General features: G+C 36.5%; 1 protein-coding gene across 9 annotated transcripts in view; it reads left to right on the top strand.

The window, feature by feature from the left end:
- UTRN (utrophin) overlaps positions 1-16258 on the top strand; it is a 496122-nt gene that overhangs the window by 154471 nt on the left and 325393 nt on the right. For 8 of the 9 annotated variants that reach the window (XM_041741733.1, XM_041741729.1, XM_041741764.1 and 5 more), the window contains 4 exons: positions 3213-3454; positions 3617-3797; positions 6277-6422; positions 7088-7300. In XM_041741733.1, the coding sequence (XP_041597667.1) occupies positions 3213-3454; positions 3617-3797; positions 6277-6422; positions 7088-7300 (782 nt within the window). Of the gene's footprint in view, positions 1-3212; positions 3455-3616; positions 3798-6276; positions 6423-7085; positions 7301-16258 lie in introns of those variants that run through there. The other variant, XM_041741769.1, reaches the window with a different exon arrangement.

Here is a 16258-nt window from a genome sequence, read left to right on the forward strand (position 1 = left end):
ATTTTCCCCAAGCAATTTGAAATAAATCCTAGAACACAGATAGTTAGCATAGAGGGTGTTTTTAAAAGAGTGTAATTTGGCCAGAGCCTGCCTGGGTCAGGATGTAGATAAGTGACTCAGTCCTTTGGTAAAACAAATGTTCCAATAATCATGTCACTGATTTCCTCAAACTAGTTCATCAAAAGTCATACCACACTGAAATTTGATGGGACTTTTCTGCCAAGTGCATTTGAATTGCTTTGTGGTATCTTGTAAAACATAGAAACGTTTTAAACAATGAAATTTTCTGTTTCATTTATCCTTTGTGGCTGTTTTATTCGGTTTTCTTGGTTCAGCCTTATCTTTTTCCTAGAGATGTGAGCTAATAAAGTAGAGTAGTTAGGCATTTGGATAATATGGCTTTATGAATTGATGTTTACTATGACTAGCCTATAGAATTTGATAGTGGTCCTATGTTTTTTTAAATTTCCCTAGATTCTTTTTTTTTTTTTTTAAAGATTTTATTTATTCCTAAGACACAGAAAGAGAGAGAGAGAGAGAGAGAGAGAGAGAGAGAGAGAGGGAGAGAGGCAGAGACATAGGCAGAGGGCGAAGCAGGCTCCATGCGGGGAGCCTGACGTGGGACTTGATCCCAGGTCCAGGATCAGGCCCTGGGCTGAAGGCGGCGCTAAACCGCTGAGCCACCCGGGCTGCCCCAAATTTCCCTAGATTCTAATAGTGATAGATTGAAAAATATAGTTAGGTGAGAGTAAGTGGCAGGAGTATGTTATATTTTATTCCTTTTAGTAATAAGATGACAGTCTATCGATTTGGGCTTTTGATTAGTCATTTAAGAGTTGAATATTCTGTAGAAATAGAAAATTTATAACTCAGGATCTCTGGGAGCAAAACCATTATTTTAAAAGACAATATATAGTTTTCCTTGCTTGATGTGAAAATTATGCTTTACTTATTACTTGATGTCTATCCAACTTACAATATCTTAAGCTTAGAGGAAGGAAGATTTAAATTTTGAGAATTGGTTTGAAGAGGCAAAATGAATGAATTGTGATGTATTATCAGTGAATAACTACCTCTTCCTTGTTTTCTAGATGAGTGGTGATAATTTTCCATCTCAAAATTTTACCAGTTTATTTTCATTTTTTTTAAAGATTTTATTTATTCATGAGAAACACAGAAAGAGAGGCAGAGACATAGGCAGAGGGAGAAGCAGGCTCCCAGCAAGGAGCCTGATGCAGGACTTGATCCCAGGACCCCAGGATCACACCCTGAGCTAAAGGCAGACGCTCAACCACTGAGCCCTCAGGTGGCCCCAGATTTTAGCAGTTTAATCCTTCTTTATTGTTTAGCACAAATTACCCTGACATGAATGTAAAGTGGCTGATGTTATACCTTTGCCCCCTTAGAATAGAAATGACCTGACAGAAGCAGAGCCTGGATCACCATTGTTCAGTTGGGTTGTTAGGAAAATGGTGAATTGTTTTGTTTATGACCCTATTAATAGAGATAAATGAACTTGGACATGGTGTGAACGATTTGCTTGGGCCTAATATTCTATAACCTGTATGATGCTGGCCAGTGAACCTCAGCAACTGACATGGGTGGTATATTCAGATTATGTCGTGTCATGTTTGCATTTCTAATTTTCAGTGGATACAGTGTGTTGTAGTATTTTAAAAATTGCATCGGCTGTGGATCATAAGTGACCTTTTGTTTTACATGCCATTTTATTCCTTAGAGCTCTTATTACCCTGATTTCAATCGCATCTATTTACAAAGCACCATTCTTTTTTCCCCTCCTACTCAAATAATAAAGATGGTAATCCCATTCTTTCAACATGCATGCCCTCCTAAGGAGATAAAGATTCCTTTGTAGATTTTCCATACTTTTTCATAGTTATTTTCAGTGATTTGGTATATTTCATATTAAGGGAAGGACTGTGATAAAACTTATTATTACATATAACTATTATTTCTCCGACCATTTTTTACCTTTCAAATATATGAGACAAAATTGTAAGATTTCAGTAATAAACATAATGGCATGGGGAATCCTTTTCTATGGGTACCTCATGTTGGGAGAGAAACTATGGATGAGCTGTAGGTTCCCAGCCTGAAGAGACCACATAAATTTTGAAACCCTGTGTACAAAAACAGAAGACAATTAAAAATGCTGTTACACTAGTTGTAAGGAAATCACAGTTTCCCAAATTAAGGTAAAACTTTTTTCCTCTAAAGAGTACATTCATGGAAGAATCTTGAGGTAGAAGGAATGAGGTGATCATTTAAAAGAGCTGAGACAGCTCCTGTCCATTGATTGATAAGAGATCACTGAGGTTGTGGATGACTGACTAGGGAAAAGAATTGTGACTGAGAACTTCACATTGATCCAAAGTTGGCAAGCCACATATTTTTCATCTTTCTAATCATAAATATTTTACTGTTTCTTTTAGGCCTAACTTTATTTCTTAGAGACATAAGGTTGGTTACCACTGAAAACGTCTCTATGTGTTTGCCACAGATCTAATCATACTAAATAGGGCACTCAAAAAAAAAAAAAAAAAAAAAAGTAGAAGTAGATCGTTTTACCACTGTGTTGATATTTTGGTATTTGCTGGTCAATGTGTGGCATGCCCAATAGGCTTGCTGATACCTCTTGGGCCTGGCTGCTGGCTAGGTGCTCCTACACTCAACAGGTTGCTCCATGCACTAGTTCTTGCCATCCATTTTGCAATTCTTATGACATTGTGGTTTGGTCACCAAAGAATCTTTTGAGCTCCTTAATTGTTTAGCCAACTGTCTTTTTTTGTGATGATAGAAGGTTTACCATCTTACCTCAGAACTTCAGACAAGTCTACATAATTCATTATATTTCCTTGCTTCTGTCTAGAAGCTAGCAAAGTGATACAATGCACATACTCTATATAAGAAGCCATGGTTGCAGCCCCACTGATGTGCCTTTTGTGATGGCAGTACTACTCCTGAATTGCTATTTCAAGCTCCCCCTCTCCCATCTCAGCCAGAGAATGAAGCATAGTTATTCTTATCCGCATCATTATAATTTTGTTGTTATGTTAAAAGGGACTTAAGGGAGTGATCGTTATATGTGACATCGCCTCATTATTTTGAATAGGCTAGAATGTTTATAACAAATTCAAAACAAGTTTTATAATAACATATGTAGTGTCTGCTTATTTTTTATGTCTGCATAGAGGGTATTCCTACAGAAGAAATAAAAAATGTTCTGGAGAAGGTGTTCTCAGAATGGAAGGATATATCACAGCATTTGGAAGATCTGGCAAGAAAAATTCAGCTACAGGAAGATATAAACGCTTACTTTAAGCAGCTTGATGATCTCGAAAAGATAATAAAGACAAAGGAGGAGTGGGTAAAACACACTCCCTTTTCAGAAGCTCCTCAGCAGCCCTTGCCAAGTTTGAAGGACTCCTGTCAGGTAAAGAAAGAATCATCCAGAACATGAAAGCATTCTCTGCCTAGTCCTGTGTTTAAAGAATGCTACTTATATCATGAACTTTAGGTTAATGCTGCTCTGATTAACTTTCTGTGAGGATAGTTATCTTCAATGAGTTCCGTGACCCAATTTTCTCTTTTGTAGCGGGAGTTGACAGATCTCCTGGGCCTCCACCCCAAGATTGAAATGGCGCGTACCTATTGCTTAGCTCTGAAGTCTCGGCCTTTGGCTCCAGATTTTGTCCAGCAGGGCTTCGAGAGCCTTCTGGGCCGTTACCAAGCTGTGCGACAGGAGTTAGAGCATCGTCAGCAACAGCTGGAGAATGGTAAACCCATTCTTTTGGCTTTCTTATTAGATGACTCTACTATCTTCTCTCTCAGTTTGCTGTAATTAAAAAATTACCCTTGATATTTAGACAAAGAGCACACTTGCTTGTTTTGTACCAGCCACATTTTGTTTTCCTCTGTGCCTGCTACTGTTCGGGGTCTTAAAGTATATTCTTAGTATTCCTTGGATTCACACTTGTTTAGAAAAGTACAAACAGCTTTCACCTGCTCTAAAATCATGCTACTAGGCCATAATAATTTTTTTAAAGGATATAATAATTTTTAAGGAGTTTTTTTAGAGGGTACTGTTCTTCCCTTTTACTGAAGGAGGCCGGCTAATATCAATACTAGTAGGGCTAAAAAGAATGATCACTTCTATTTGCTCAGAATGGTTCAGGTTTTGGCAATACCTTTTCCTCTTAGAAAAGAAATTATGTTTATCTTTCAGAGTCTGAAATTATTTATGTATTTATTTATTTACTTACTTATTAGAGGGAGGGAGGGGCTGGCAGGGGGAGACACAGAGAGAGAGAATATCTTAAGCACGTTCCATGCTGGCTGGGCTCAATGTGGGGCTTGATCTTACAACCCTGAGATCATGACCTGAGCTAACATCAAGATTCGGATGCCTAACTGACTAAGCCACCCAGGCGCCCCTCAATGTCTGAAAAATTTTATTTTATTTTATTTTATTTTTAATTTTAAAGAGTTTTTACTTTTGGAATAAACCTGAGTTTGGCAAGTTAACTGTTAAATGTTTTGAGAGCTCATTTCTCATATGTTTTGGGTTTTTTTTGTCCTTAGCTATTATATAAGTCAGGAATTGTGTTGTATTATGTAATGTTATGGGTAATGCATGTTAAAAAGCTATATGTTAAACCATACCCTTCTTGTAACAAATGTAGATTGTGTAATAACTTGTAGGAATCTATATGTGTACGTGATAAGCAAATATGTCATGTCTTTCTTCTGGAAAGGGTTTTGGACACCATGCTTTTTTGTTCATTGAATTTAGTTACCCTAAGGTGTAAAATAAATGTTTGAGAGTATTGCTTTTCAAATTTACTCTTATAAAACATGCCTTCAAATCGATTCTTCTCAAAAACAAAAGTGTATTTTGTAATAGTAAATTGAAAAAGCAGTACACTGAAACATCTATTTAACATTACAACACAGTTCCCAACCTTGAAACTGAAAAAAAAGTTCAAAATCTATTTTTTTTTGTTTTTTAATTGTGGTAAAATATGTATAACATAAAATTTATTATTTTAACCATTGCTTTATTTATTTATTTTTTATTTATTTTATTTTTTATTTTTTTTTATTTTTTATTTTTTTGCTTTATTTATTTTTTAAAGTTTATTACTTAAGTAATCTCTACACCCAGCAGGAGGCTCAAACTCACGATCCCAAGATCAAGAGTCGCATGCTTCTCCAACTGAGCCTGCCAGGCACCCCATATTGTAACCATTTTAAAGTGTAGAGTGCAGTAGTGTTAAATATATGTGCAACTGCTCTCCAGAAGTTTTTCATCTTGTGAAACTGAAACTCTGTACCTATTAAACAACAGCTCTTCACTTCCTCCTTCCTCCAGCCCTTGGCAACCACCATTCTACTTTCTGTTCCCATGAGTTTGATTCTTCTAGATACCTCATATAGGTGGAATCATGCAGCACTTTTTATTTGTGACTTAGTGTAACATCCTCAAAGTTCATCTATGTGGGCAGCATGTCGTCAGAATTTCCTTCCTTTTTAAGGATGAATAATATTCTATTGTATGCAGTCTACTGCATTTTATTTCTCCATCCCTTTGTTAAGGGCATTTGGTGGTTGTGACCAATGCTCCTAATTTCTTAATGTTTGCTTCTCGTTGGTCTCACATCTTTGTACTCCAGATCATCTTACTTCCTTTCCACACAAGTGTTGCTTGTTTGTGATTTTTACCTTAATGATAGAGACACACATATTCCAGCTGCCTTCTGCAGTCAGTACCTCTCATAGGACCTGCCATAGCTGGGCTGTGGCTTTCTGGAAATGCCCACCACTCTGTAAATGGTGGTTTGTCTACCCACTTGAGCTCAGAGGAAGACTGGTTGAGGGGATCCTGGTTTTCTTTTATTCTTTGTGTAGCTACTGGGGAAAAGGAGATTATATGAGACAAAAGAAACATTGTAGTACCATTTTTAGAGAGACATTTCATCATGTCTCATCATCATTTTTCAAATAAAGAAAAAATGATAGTGAGTTAGTTAATATTTCAAACATCAACCCCCAGGAATGAAGTCACTGTCTGACTCTCAGAAATGCCAATGGAATGATTTGTCATAGCAGCTAACAGAGGCCCTTCTAACTTTTAATTGTGGAGTTTAACTTATTAGGTATTAAGATTCACTTATATAGAGAAGATTAATGGTATGTATATAATAATATAAGGTTCCTAACATTATTTTCTAAAAGTAAGTATTTTTAAATAAACAGAACTGAAGAGCCAACCTGGACGTGCATATTTGGAAACATTGAAAACACTGAAAAATACACTGAATGATTCAGAAAGTAAGGCCCAGACGTCTTTGAATGTCTTGAATGATCTTACAAAGGTGGAGAAGGCCCTGCAGGAAAAAAAGGTAATATATATTTTTAGGTCTTAGAAGTCTGGAGTCATTTTAAATACCTCCTATCACTTATTTTGAAATATTTTTTTCCAGCTATTTAAAAAATAGTAGTCATTTTTGGTCAAAATTGGTCGAAAGTTCCTTATAGTTTAAAGGTTAGTTACAATAATGTAGTACCTTGGCTAAAAGAAGAGACACTTATTGAATACTACTAATAGAATAAAAGTGTATTTTCTCCTTCTACTGTAATTAGTCTAGAATTACCAACCTGTTCATAATCTGCTAAAATATCTTTAATAAAATGAATATCACTGGAATTGATGTGTTCTTTCTTCTGTGTTGAATAAAAATGCTTATCTGGTCATTTAGGATATATGACTGCATTATTTCATCATACAAAACAGATCAGCCATTGAGCCCTGCACACACTTGATCCTCACTGAGTGCATTGTTTTACTGGATTTTAGTGTAGAGAATATATTATTTCTGGCCCACACACAACTCATGAAGGGAAAGCTTTAACTTTTTTTGGTTATGTGTATTTTTTTCATGATTTTTGTACAATTCTTTTTTAATTGAATACTTTTTAAAAAGTGACAGGCTTTTTATAGCCCATATTATTACGTCTGTACAGACAAATTATTGTGCATATTTTAATCTTTAAAAATTTTTTCCAGGCCCTTGATGAAATCCTTGAGAATCAGAGACCTACATTATATACACTTGCAGAAGAAACAAAGGCTTTGGAGAAAACTATTTCTCCAGATGTAGAAAAAATGTATAAGCAAGAATTTGATGATGTTCAGGGAAAGTGGAATAAACTAAAGGTCAAGGTTTCCAAAGATCTGCATTTGCTTGAAGAAGTTACCTCCAAACTCAGAGCTTTTGAGGTAAATCTACAGCTAATTGTGTGTAAGTTTATTAGAGAACAAAGTGGTAATTTATCAAATAAGACTCTAGTGTCTATTATTTGGATATTTCTCATTCTTTCATTTCCCATATTTATTATGTGTGTAAGTTGGGATTTCTAACTTGCTTTTGATGTGCTGGAAAACACACTTATTTGCTTTTTCTTTGCAAATGGGCTTATTTGTAGAGGTGAACTGGATCTTGAAGATAAGAGAAAATTACTTAAAACTGGTCAAAGTAATGTTTCAGGGATGCAGAATCTGCGTGATATTCAGACTGGTGATTAGATTGCAGGGGAACTTTGTCGGAGTGGTAAAATTGCCCAGGTAGTGGCAGACGGCTGAGTCCTTGAAGCTGGTGTTTGAAGACTTTAGACATTTGGAGATAAAAATCTGAACTAGACCATCGATAAACAGTGTCCAATTGGGAAAGCAGGTCATTTGAGGAACATGAAAGTCAGAAGTAGGATCCTTTGCTACATCTGAAAATGCCCACGGATGAAACAGTGATAAAGTTCCAGACGAAAGGACAAAGGTTAGAAAGTAAGGAGAAAGTAATAAAAGTCAATTTCAGATAAGCTAGGATTTTAACATTTCACCTGTGAGGAATATGGAGAAGTGGTCTTGAACAAATTGCCTGGTTCTCTCCTAGGAAAGGTTGGGAGGAAGAATGAATCAAATGGACTCTTTGCCCTATTTTCCTGGTGTCTCTCCTTACTTTGGTATTTTGTGTTGTATCTCATGATAGACTTTTGGTTTCATGCCTGGCAAAGAGAAGGCAGTCAAGAAATGTTTTTCAGTGAATGAAATGAAATTAGTAATAGGAGATTTAAATTTGGATATGTATATATATCCAACATTAATTTATAGCTAATATAATGTTATGTATATATTTGGATTTAGATTCTAAGAGATTAGATGAGACTTTATATAGATATATGTATTTCATATATACATGAGAGTTTGTGTAAAGGATGATGTTAAACAAGTGAAAAGATTGAGAATGAAGACAAAATTCATGAAAATGATGCTTTAAAAATCAAAATCAGGGAACATGTGGTAGGAGAGGGGTGGGTAGATTGTACAGATCCGTGTGAAGATATCAAGAAAGATGAGACAAGTGAAGCATGGTGACTGCTGAAATTAGAGGGAGACTCTTTGCCCCATTGGACAGTTGTAGTGAATGACCAGGAAAATAAAGATGGTGACATTTCTGTGTGTGTGTGTGTGTGTGTGTGTGTGTGTGTGCTAGTAGAAGGAACTTTTTTTTCCTAAGTGCCAACTGCAGTTCTCTACCAAAACTGAGATCTCCTTAGAATAAAGCTTGATTTTTGAAGAGGGGTGTGTTATGTGTTGCTTAGTATTTTTGAATCATTTAATTTGTGTGAGCCGATCCACTTCCCCTTATGTGTCTTCAGGTGTAGTTTTTCCCAACTTCAAAAACCATAATTAGTCTTATTCATGATCGTAAAATTTGTGGTTATGGTCCAAGCACTGTGTTACCAGTGGTTCTCAGCCAGGGGTGATTTTGCCACCCCTACCCCTCCACCTCACCCCACACCCCCCTCCAGGACATTTGTTAATGTTCGGAGATGTTTTTTGGTTGTCACAACTGTGGAGGGAAGGGGGTATGCTATTGGCTTCTCATGGGTAGAGGCCAAAGTCACAGCTAATGCATAAGACCTCCCCCACAACAAAAGAATTTTCTGACCCTAAATGTCAATACTGTGAAGGTGGAGCAATATTCGATGAAATATTTCTCATCTTTTCAAAAGAGCAGTGCTTTGTTTTCAATTTAAATCTAAGATGTAGTTAAGAGAAATTTACAGGTGAAGATTAACCCAAAGGTTATTAATCTTTTGACTTCCAGAAGTGTATTTTGGGGTTAGCTAAGTGTGTGCCAGTATTTAAATATGGAATTTTTTTAAAATATGAAATTTAAAGAGAATAAAGAGTGTTCCAAAACACAAAAGAGAGTCCTGTGGCTATAGTAATCCAGCCTTAGGCTTTAGTGGGTTGTTATACTAATGTAGCAAACCCAGGCACTTAGAGTGGCCAGTTGGAATATATGCCAAATTCATTCCATGATAAATAACCAATATTTAGATTTTTTTGTTATCACAGTAGCAGATTGATAATGTCCAGCTATTCTTTCTTTATTTTTTAACTACAAGATTGTTGATAGTGTGTGTATTTCCTAACTGTGCAACTTCTTTATTGAAATATGTTTTTTTTTATTATAAAGAAAACTTTTACTCCTTTATTTGCTTTGCTTTGAAGGCATTGCTTGTTACTTAACTACTTACAATTCACTTAGGAAACTTTAATTTTTCACCAAAGCTAATTACAAATAAATATTCTTTAGAGGTTAGCATTGTTTCCCTTCAGTGACCTGATGTACAGTTTTCTAGCCATTTAAGTTCTATTTGTCTTTAAGGCATGAAGCACAGTAGGTTTTTGATTCAGTGTGTTGGTTTAGGATGATGTTTCTTAGGAGAAAAGTGATTGATTTGTTTATTTTTAAAATGCATTTTTAACTATATAACTAATACATGGAGGCTGGTTGTTGTGAAGAAATTGAATAATAGAGAAGTATTAGAGTGAACATTTAGAGTTCCCTGCCCCTCCCCCAATACCATTTCCTTTCCTGAACGCAGCTAATATTAATAATGGGTCCCAAGAAGACACAAAGAAATGGGAAGACGTTCCATGCTCATGGATTTAAAGAAAAATTTTGTCAAAATGTCTATACTGCAACCTACACATTTAATGTAATCCCTATCAAAATTACAACAGTGGTTTTCACAGAACTAGAACAAACAATTCTAATATTTGTATGGAATCACAAAAGACCCTGAATAGCAAAGCAATCTTAAAAAATAAAAGCAAAGCTGAAGGTATCACAATTCTGGACTTCAGGTTAAATAACAAATATAGTAATCAAAACAGTATGATACTGACACAAAAATAGACACATAGATCAATGGCACAGAATAGAAAGCTCAGAAATAAACTCACAATTACTTATGTTCAGTTAATCCTCAACAAGGCAAAAAAGAATATGCTATGGGAAAAAGACCATTTCTTCAACAAACGGTGTTGGGAAAACTGGACAACATGCAAAAGAACGAAACTGGACCACTTGCTTACACCATACACAAAAATAAATTCAAAATGGATTAAAGACCTAAATGTGAGGTCTCAAACCATAAAAATCCTAGAAGAGAACATAGGCAGTAACCTCTTTGACATCAGTATAGCAAGTTCTTTCTAGGTACGTTTCTAGGGAAACAAAAGCAAAAATAAACTTTGAGACTACATCAAAATAAAGAGCTTTTTGCATAGCAAAGGAAACCATCAACAAAACTAAAAGGCAAACTATGGAATGGGGAAAGATGTTTGCAAATGACATATATAATAAAATGTTATTATATGAAATACATAAACTTAAAAAACTCAACACCCCAAAAATGAATAATCCAATTAAAAATGGCAGATGATATGAACAGACTTCTCTCCCAAGAAGTCATCCAGATGGCCAACAGACACATGAACAGATTATTAACATCACTTACATCAGGGAAATGCAAGTGAAAACTGCAATGAGATATCACCTCACACACCTGTTAGAATGGCTGCGCTCAACAACACAACAGCACAAGGTGATGAGATGATGTAGAGAAAAGGGGGCACTGTGCACTGTTGGTGGGAATGCAAACCAGTGCAGCCACCGTGGAAAACAAAATGGAGTTTCCTTAAAAAGTTAGAAGTAAAACTACTCTATGATCCAGCAATTGCATTACTGGGTATTTACCCAAAGAATACAAAAATACTAATGCAAAGGGATAATGTACTCTGATGTTTATAGTAGCATTATTTACAATAGACAAGATATGGAAGGACCCCAAGTGTCCATTGACTGATAACTGGATAAAGAAGATGTGTGAATACACACAAACACACACACACACGCACATACACACCGTGGAGTATTACATAGCCATCAAAATGAAATCTTGCTATTTGCCATGACATGGATGGAGTGAGAGAGTATAATGCTAAGCAAAATAAGTCAGAGAAAGACAAATACCATATGATTTCACTGGAATTTAAGAAAAAAAAAACAAATGAGCAAAAAGAAAAAGAGACAAACCAATTGTAGAGTGCAAACTGATGGCCACCAGAGGGGAGAGGGGTGAGGAGATGGGTGAAATAGGTGATGGGGATGAAGGAGGGCACTTAGGATGAGCAGGGGGTGATGTATGGAAGTGTTGAATCACTAGATTAAAAAAAAGGGAACTTTCTGGGGGTTAACAGATTCCAGTCCAAAAGAAAAGCTCATGAATGTTACCAATTCTAATAATTTTTTTCACCTAATAGAAATGAATGATGTTGGAGCTCCATGAGGGTGGGTTGGTTGGTTATTTATTTATTTATTTATTTATTTATTTATTTATTTATTTTCATGAGGGATATTTAAATAGCACACAAATATACGAGCTTGGAGTGTGAATCCCACTACTGCTAATGATGGTGCCTTTCATTGGCACAGCATACTTCAGCTTCAAAAGTATTTCATAGCTACATGCTTACTTTTTTCTGCCATTCTATGGTACTTCTAAAAACATCTTGTTGTTTGTTGGTGTGCAAATTTTAGTTTTCTGTTACTTGTTGGCAAATAGGGTTTTTTTCATCTGCCTCTATTTCCTTTGTCTTCATGGCTGGTTTCTCTGTACAGGTGGAGATTTGGCCTGCGTATTCATATTCAGTGTTTTAAGTTCTTAAATTCTTTTTTTATCTATACCATGCCAAAGTAATGACCTCAGTTCCTGTACTTAGGAATTAAAATGTTAATTGGTATTTTAAAAACTACTTCACAGAAAATCCTCCCACTCCTTCCAGGCAGCAAAACATTTAAAAATACATGAATATTAATATTTTCATTATTGATTTTACTTGATTTTTTAATGAATTATGGGGATTAAATATTATAAACTTTTAGGAGGCTGGTTGTATATCTCTCATCACCAGTAATGGTATCTTTGCATTTGGGAGCTATGGGTGTTTTGTATTGTTTGTTGCTTCTTTTTTCTTCCTCAAGATCTGTGATGTGGTATAACTGTAAATTGTGAAACAATTCATGAGGCCCACACAAAACTCTGTCTTATGTTTATCACCATTTCTATAGCCTCTCCCTGCTGTGTTCAGACTCCCATAGAGTCCCTTGCCCTGATAATCCCATTGCACTCTAAAGCTGGCTCTCATTTCCAGTCTCTTCCCTCTTGAATTCATCTTCCCCAGTGGTGCCAGAGTTCTGCTTCTGGAAAAGATCTGGTTGGCTTTGCCGTGGTGATAGGGTGCATTCACATCGTCTCCTAGCTCCTGCTTCCTCCTTGCCCTGAAGCCCTTCCTGCAGTGCCACCCCCTGCCTCTCCCCTCCTTCATGAGCTGAGTCTGGCGAGGAAACAGTGTCTTGGATCACCAAAACCACATTGGACAATTTCTCCGGAAATGTCACTTCCTTGCTAGGAATTCACATCTTCTTCTGAGCTCACCCTTTAAGAGTAAGCTTGTTCCACAGTGTTCTGTCTTGCTCACCACCATCCCCACGGCTAACTATTCCCTCCTCTGTGATTCTTCTACACACTGTTGACACCTTCCCAAACCCTCATCTCAGACCAGCTTTTATTAAAATGAGACCTGTGTGTGTCTCTCCTCCCCCAGAATGGAGTTCTTTGACTACAGGAGCCTTGTGTGGCCAACAGCAAGTAAGTGGATGTGAAGTAATTGCTTTGTAGGTGCCTACGGACATCTCTACAGATGCATTTCTCTGCTGAGGTTGGATCTGTAAAGTATAGATGGACCACACATGGAAGGACCCTATGTCATCAGATCCCTGCAGTCAGTCGCTGACCAGTTGGATGGGCTCTGACCCAGGGTGTGGAAGAGGCTATGCCGGAGCTCTGAGACATTGCAGAATCTGGCTTTGAAATTACTGTAGAAAGAATTTCAGAGTAAACACACATTGGTCATATCTTGTTAAGAGTGACCTGAAATATGGCTGATTTAACTCTTTCTAGGTAATATATGATTGATATAGTGATCTTATAAAGTTTTTTCTTTTCTTTCTCATTTTGAATGCATTTTAGTTTATTTTTTATTTTTATTTTTTTGCATTTTTTTGCATTTTTTTTTTTGCATTTTAGTTTAAAAGGGAGTATTGGTGCATTCTAAACCTTAGATTTAAGAATTCTTCTTAAAAAAAAAAAAAAAAAAAGAATTCTTCTTAAAAAAAAAAAAAAAAAAAGAATTCTTCTTAGTTTTAGGTAATTAATGTAGTGATGTCATCATGGCTCTTCCCTATTAAATGAAGGGACACTTTTTAAAGAGTGTTTTTGAGGTGCATGAGTGAAATAGAAACCTCATTATGTTAAATTACTGTTTTAATTCTGGTTTCACACTTCTTGCCTCTCTCTTGGGTTAGAAGTTGCTTAAAAAGCTGTGGACATTCCAACAGATGGGGAAGAGCAAAATGAAATGCCAAGAATTTAGCTGTCAACAAAATCTTGGGAGGTAGTTGTGTACTTTGGAATCCCATTGTCTTAAATCCAGAGCTCCCAAGCTTCAGATTTCCTCCATCTCTAGCTCAGGGGTTAGGCTGGGAGATAGGGTGTTTTAGGGTTCAAGGAGTTATTTTCATGACCTTGCATTCCTTTTATGTAACCAGCAGCATGTATCGCCCATCTCAGATATGTACAAATCTGTGCTTTTGAGCAGTGATGGTCAGTGTACAATTTTGGCCCTTCTAAAACTTGAATTTTTGATACTTTGGTTTTCAAAATACCCTTAGTCATTTTATATTTGTATCAGAATTTGCGAATATAAATAAGAATGAGAAATGGTTGCCCTAGGTTAGTACTTACAGTTTATTTACTTTGTGCATATGAAGTAATGGCAGATATTTATTTTAGAAGTTTACTGGGATTTTAAAATGTTTTACATTGCTTCAAAAGAGATGAGGTCCCCTAAAGGAGAGAGAACATTAGAAATTATCCAATTCTTATATATATATTAGAATACATATGACATATATATAATTCAGAACATATATGTAATATATAATGTATTATTCAGAACATGTAACATATATATGTAATGTATATGTGTGTATTCTGCAAATGGATGGAGGTGGAGAAAAATACTTGTTATTGTACATAGAAACTCATAAGTGTGTAAGCTGAGTGATTTTTTAATGTGCAGAGAGGTACTTTTCATGGGAGCTCTTGCACTTTCTTTGGAATTTCTTTCTTGTATGATTGATTTAAAGATGAGCAGACTTTGAGTATTATTTTTTAAAGCATAGGAAATACTTGCCACAGGTAGACTGAGACAATATTGTCTTTCTGGGGAAAGAAGAGGTGTTGGAGGGTGGAGCAGAGCTCCCTGTCTCCCACACTTACCTGCACACAAGCTGTAGCTAGTATTGATCTTACTAATCTATTAACCCTTCCATATGGTGTGGCCACAGGGTGGAGATCCTGTGAGAATCTGCTGCCACCAGGAATTTCTAAAGTTCAGGCCTTCCCTCATTTACTGGGTTTCCTTCTGCTGAGCTGAATTCAGAAGATCTAGTAGTAGCTCTTCCAAACAGTTGCTTTTAAACACCAATAGAATAGAACAAGGATTAATGCTGGCAACAGTTAAAAACATTACACTGATTCATACCAGCATGTACTCTCCCTGGCCACTCATTCCTAAACTTGGAAGTGGTAGCTCTTTATGGGTTCATCTTGATAATAAAGCACTTGGTTTTATAGATCTTAGTAATAATAGCATTTACTGCATGCCTGCTTTGTACCAGACCCTGTCCAAACATTATCTCTGTTTTTCAGAACAACCAGGCGAGCTGGTTGTTATTATTCCTATTTCATAGATGAGCTGCTGAGCCTCAAAGAAGAGAAATTAGTTTCTCAAGACCTTGTGACTGGTGAGGTGCTGACCTTCGTACTCACACTTTTGTCTTTCTTTCCATGGGTCCCACTGCTTCTCTTAGAAGTTAGTGTGGCCAGGATTACATGAAGGATTTTTAGTAGAAAACAAATTGTCAGATTCTTGTCTCTTTCTTTTGTTACTGTTGGGATGATCAATTGGACTTCGTGGCTTATCTGTGTCTGTTGCTTTCCTCTTTCTTTTTTCTCATGTTGAAGTATGAGAGAAGGAACAGTTGTGTGTGAATTGTGTGTGCTCCCCTGGGTCTGTGTGTATCCGGCAGAGGGAGGAAAGGAAGGGCGTTGATACCATTCCTCACATGCCAATGATGGATTGTTGAGGCTCCTCACTTCAGTCAAATCAGATTGTGATAAAAAACTTCTGTAGAGTGTAATGCTTCCCTACAAATTTCAAAAATCCTTGGCCCAGAAGACCATCAGCTTTTTAATTCACAACTAAGAGTTAATGAATTGCCAAGGTACACAGCAGCAACACTGCTTTGAGTTCTTAAGTAGTTTAGAATGGAGAGTAACCATGCAGGATGTGCCAGGTTAAATGGACAGTTTTAAAAAAAGTCCTCCATGAACTCTATAGACACATTTGTACTTTCTCTCATTTTGTACTTTTATCTTTTTGTATCCCACTGCCCTCTGCCTTGGGTGTGTCTTACTGAGTAGTCCAATGTGGTGAGATCTTAGGACGAGGAGCAAACACAAAGAGAGAGATGTCACCAATGAAAATAATACATTAGAGGAAGAGTGCATGAGCCTGTGAGAACAGTGACAGGCTAAAGAACAGAGGGAAAGACTTGCGGTAAGCACACAATGAGACTGAAAGGGTTTTTGAAGCTGTATTTGGAAGCATTTGCAGAGTGCACAATTGTCAACAGGGGAGGCTAAAAGGCCAGACAAGTGTATTTTGCTCCCCATCTTCATTAGAAGAGAGCCCTGT

Source organism: Vulpes lagopus, chromosome 2, assembly GCF_018345385.1.
Source record: "Vulpes lagopus strain Blue_001 chromosome 2, ASM1834538v1, whole genome shotgun sequence".
NCBI lineage: Eukaryota > Metazoa > Chordata > Mammalia > Carnivora > Canidae > Vulpes > Vulpes lagopus.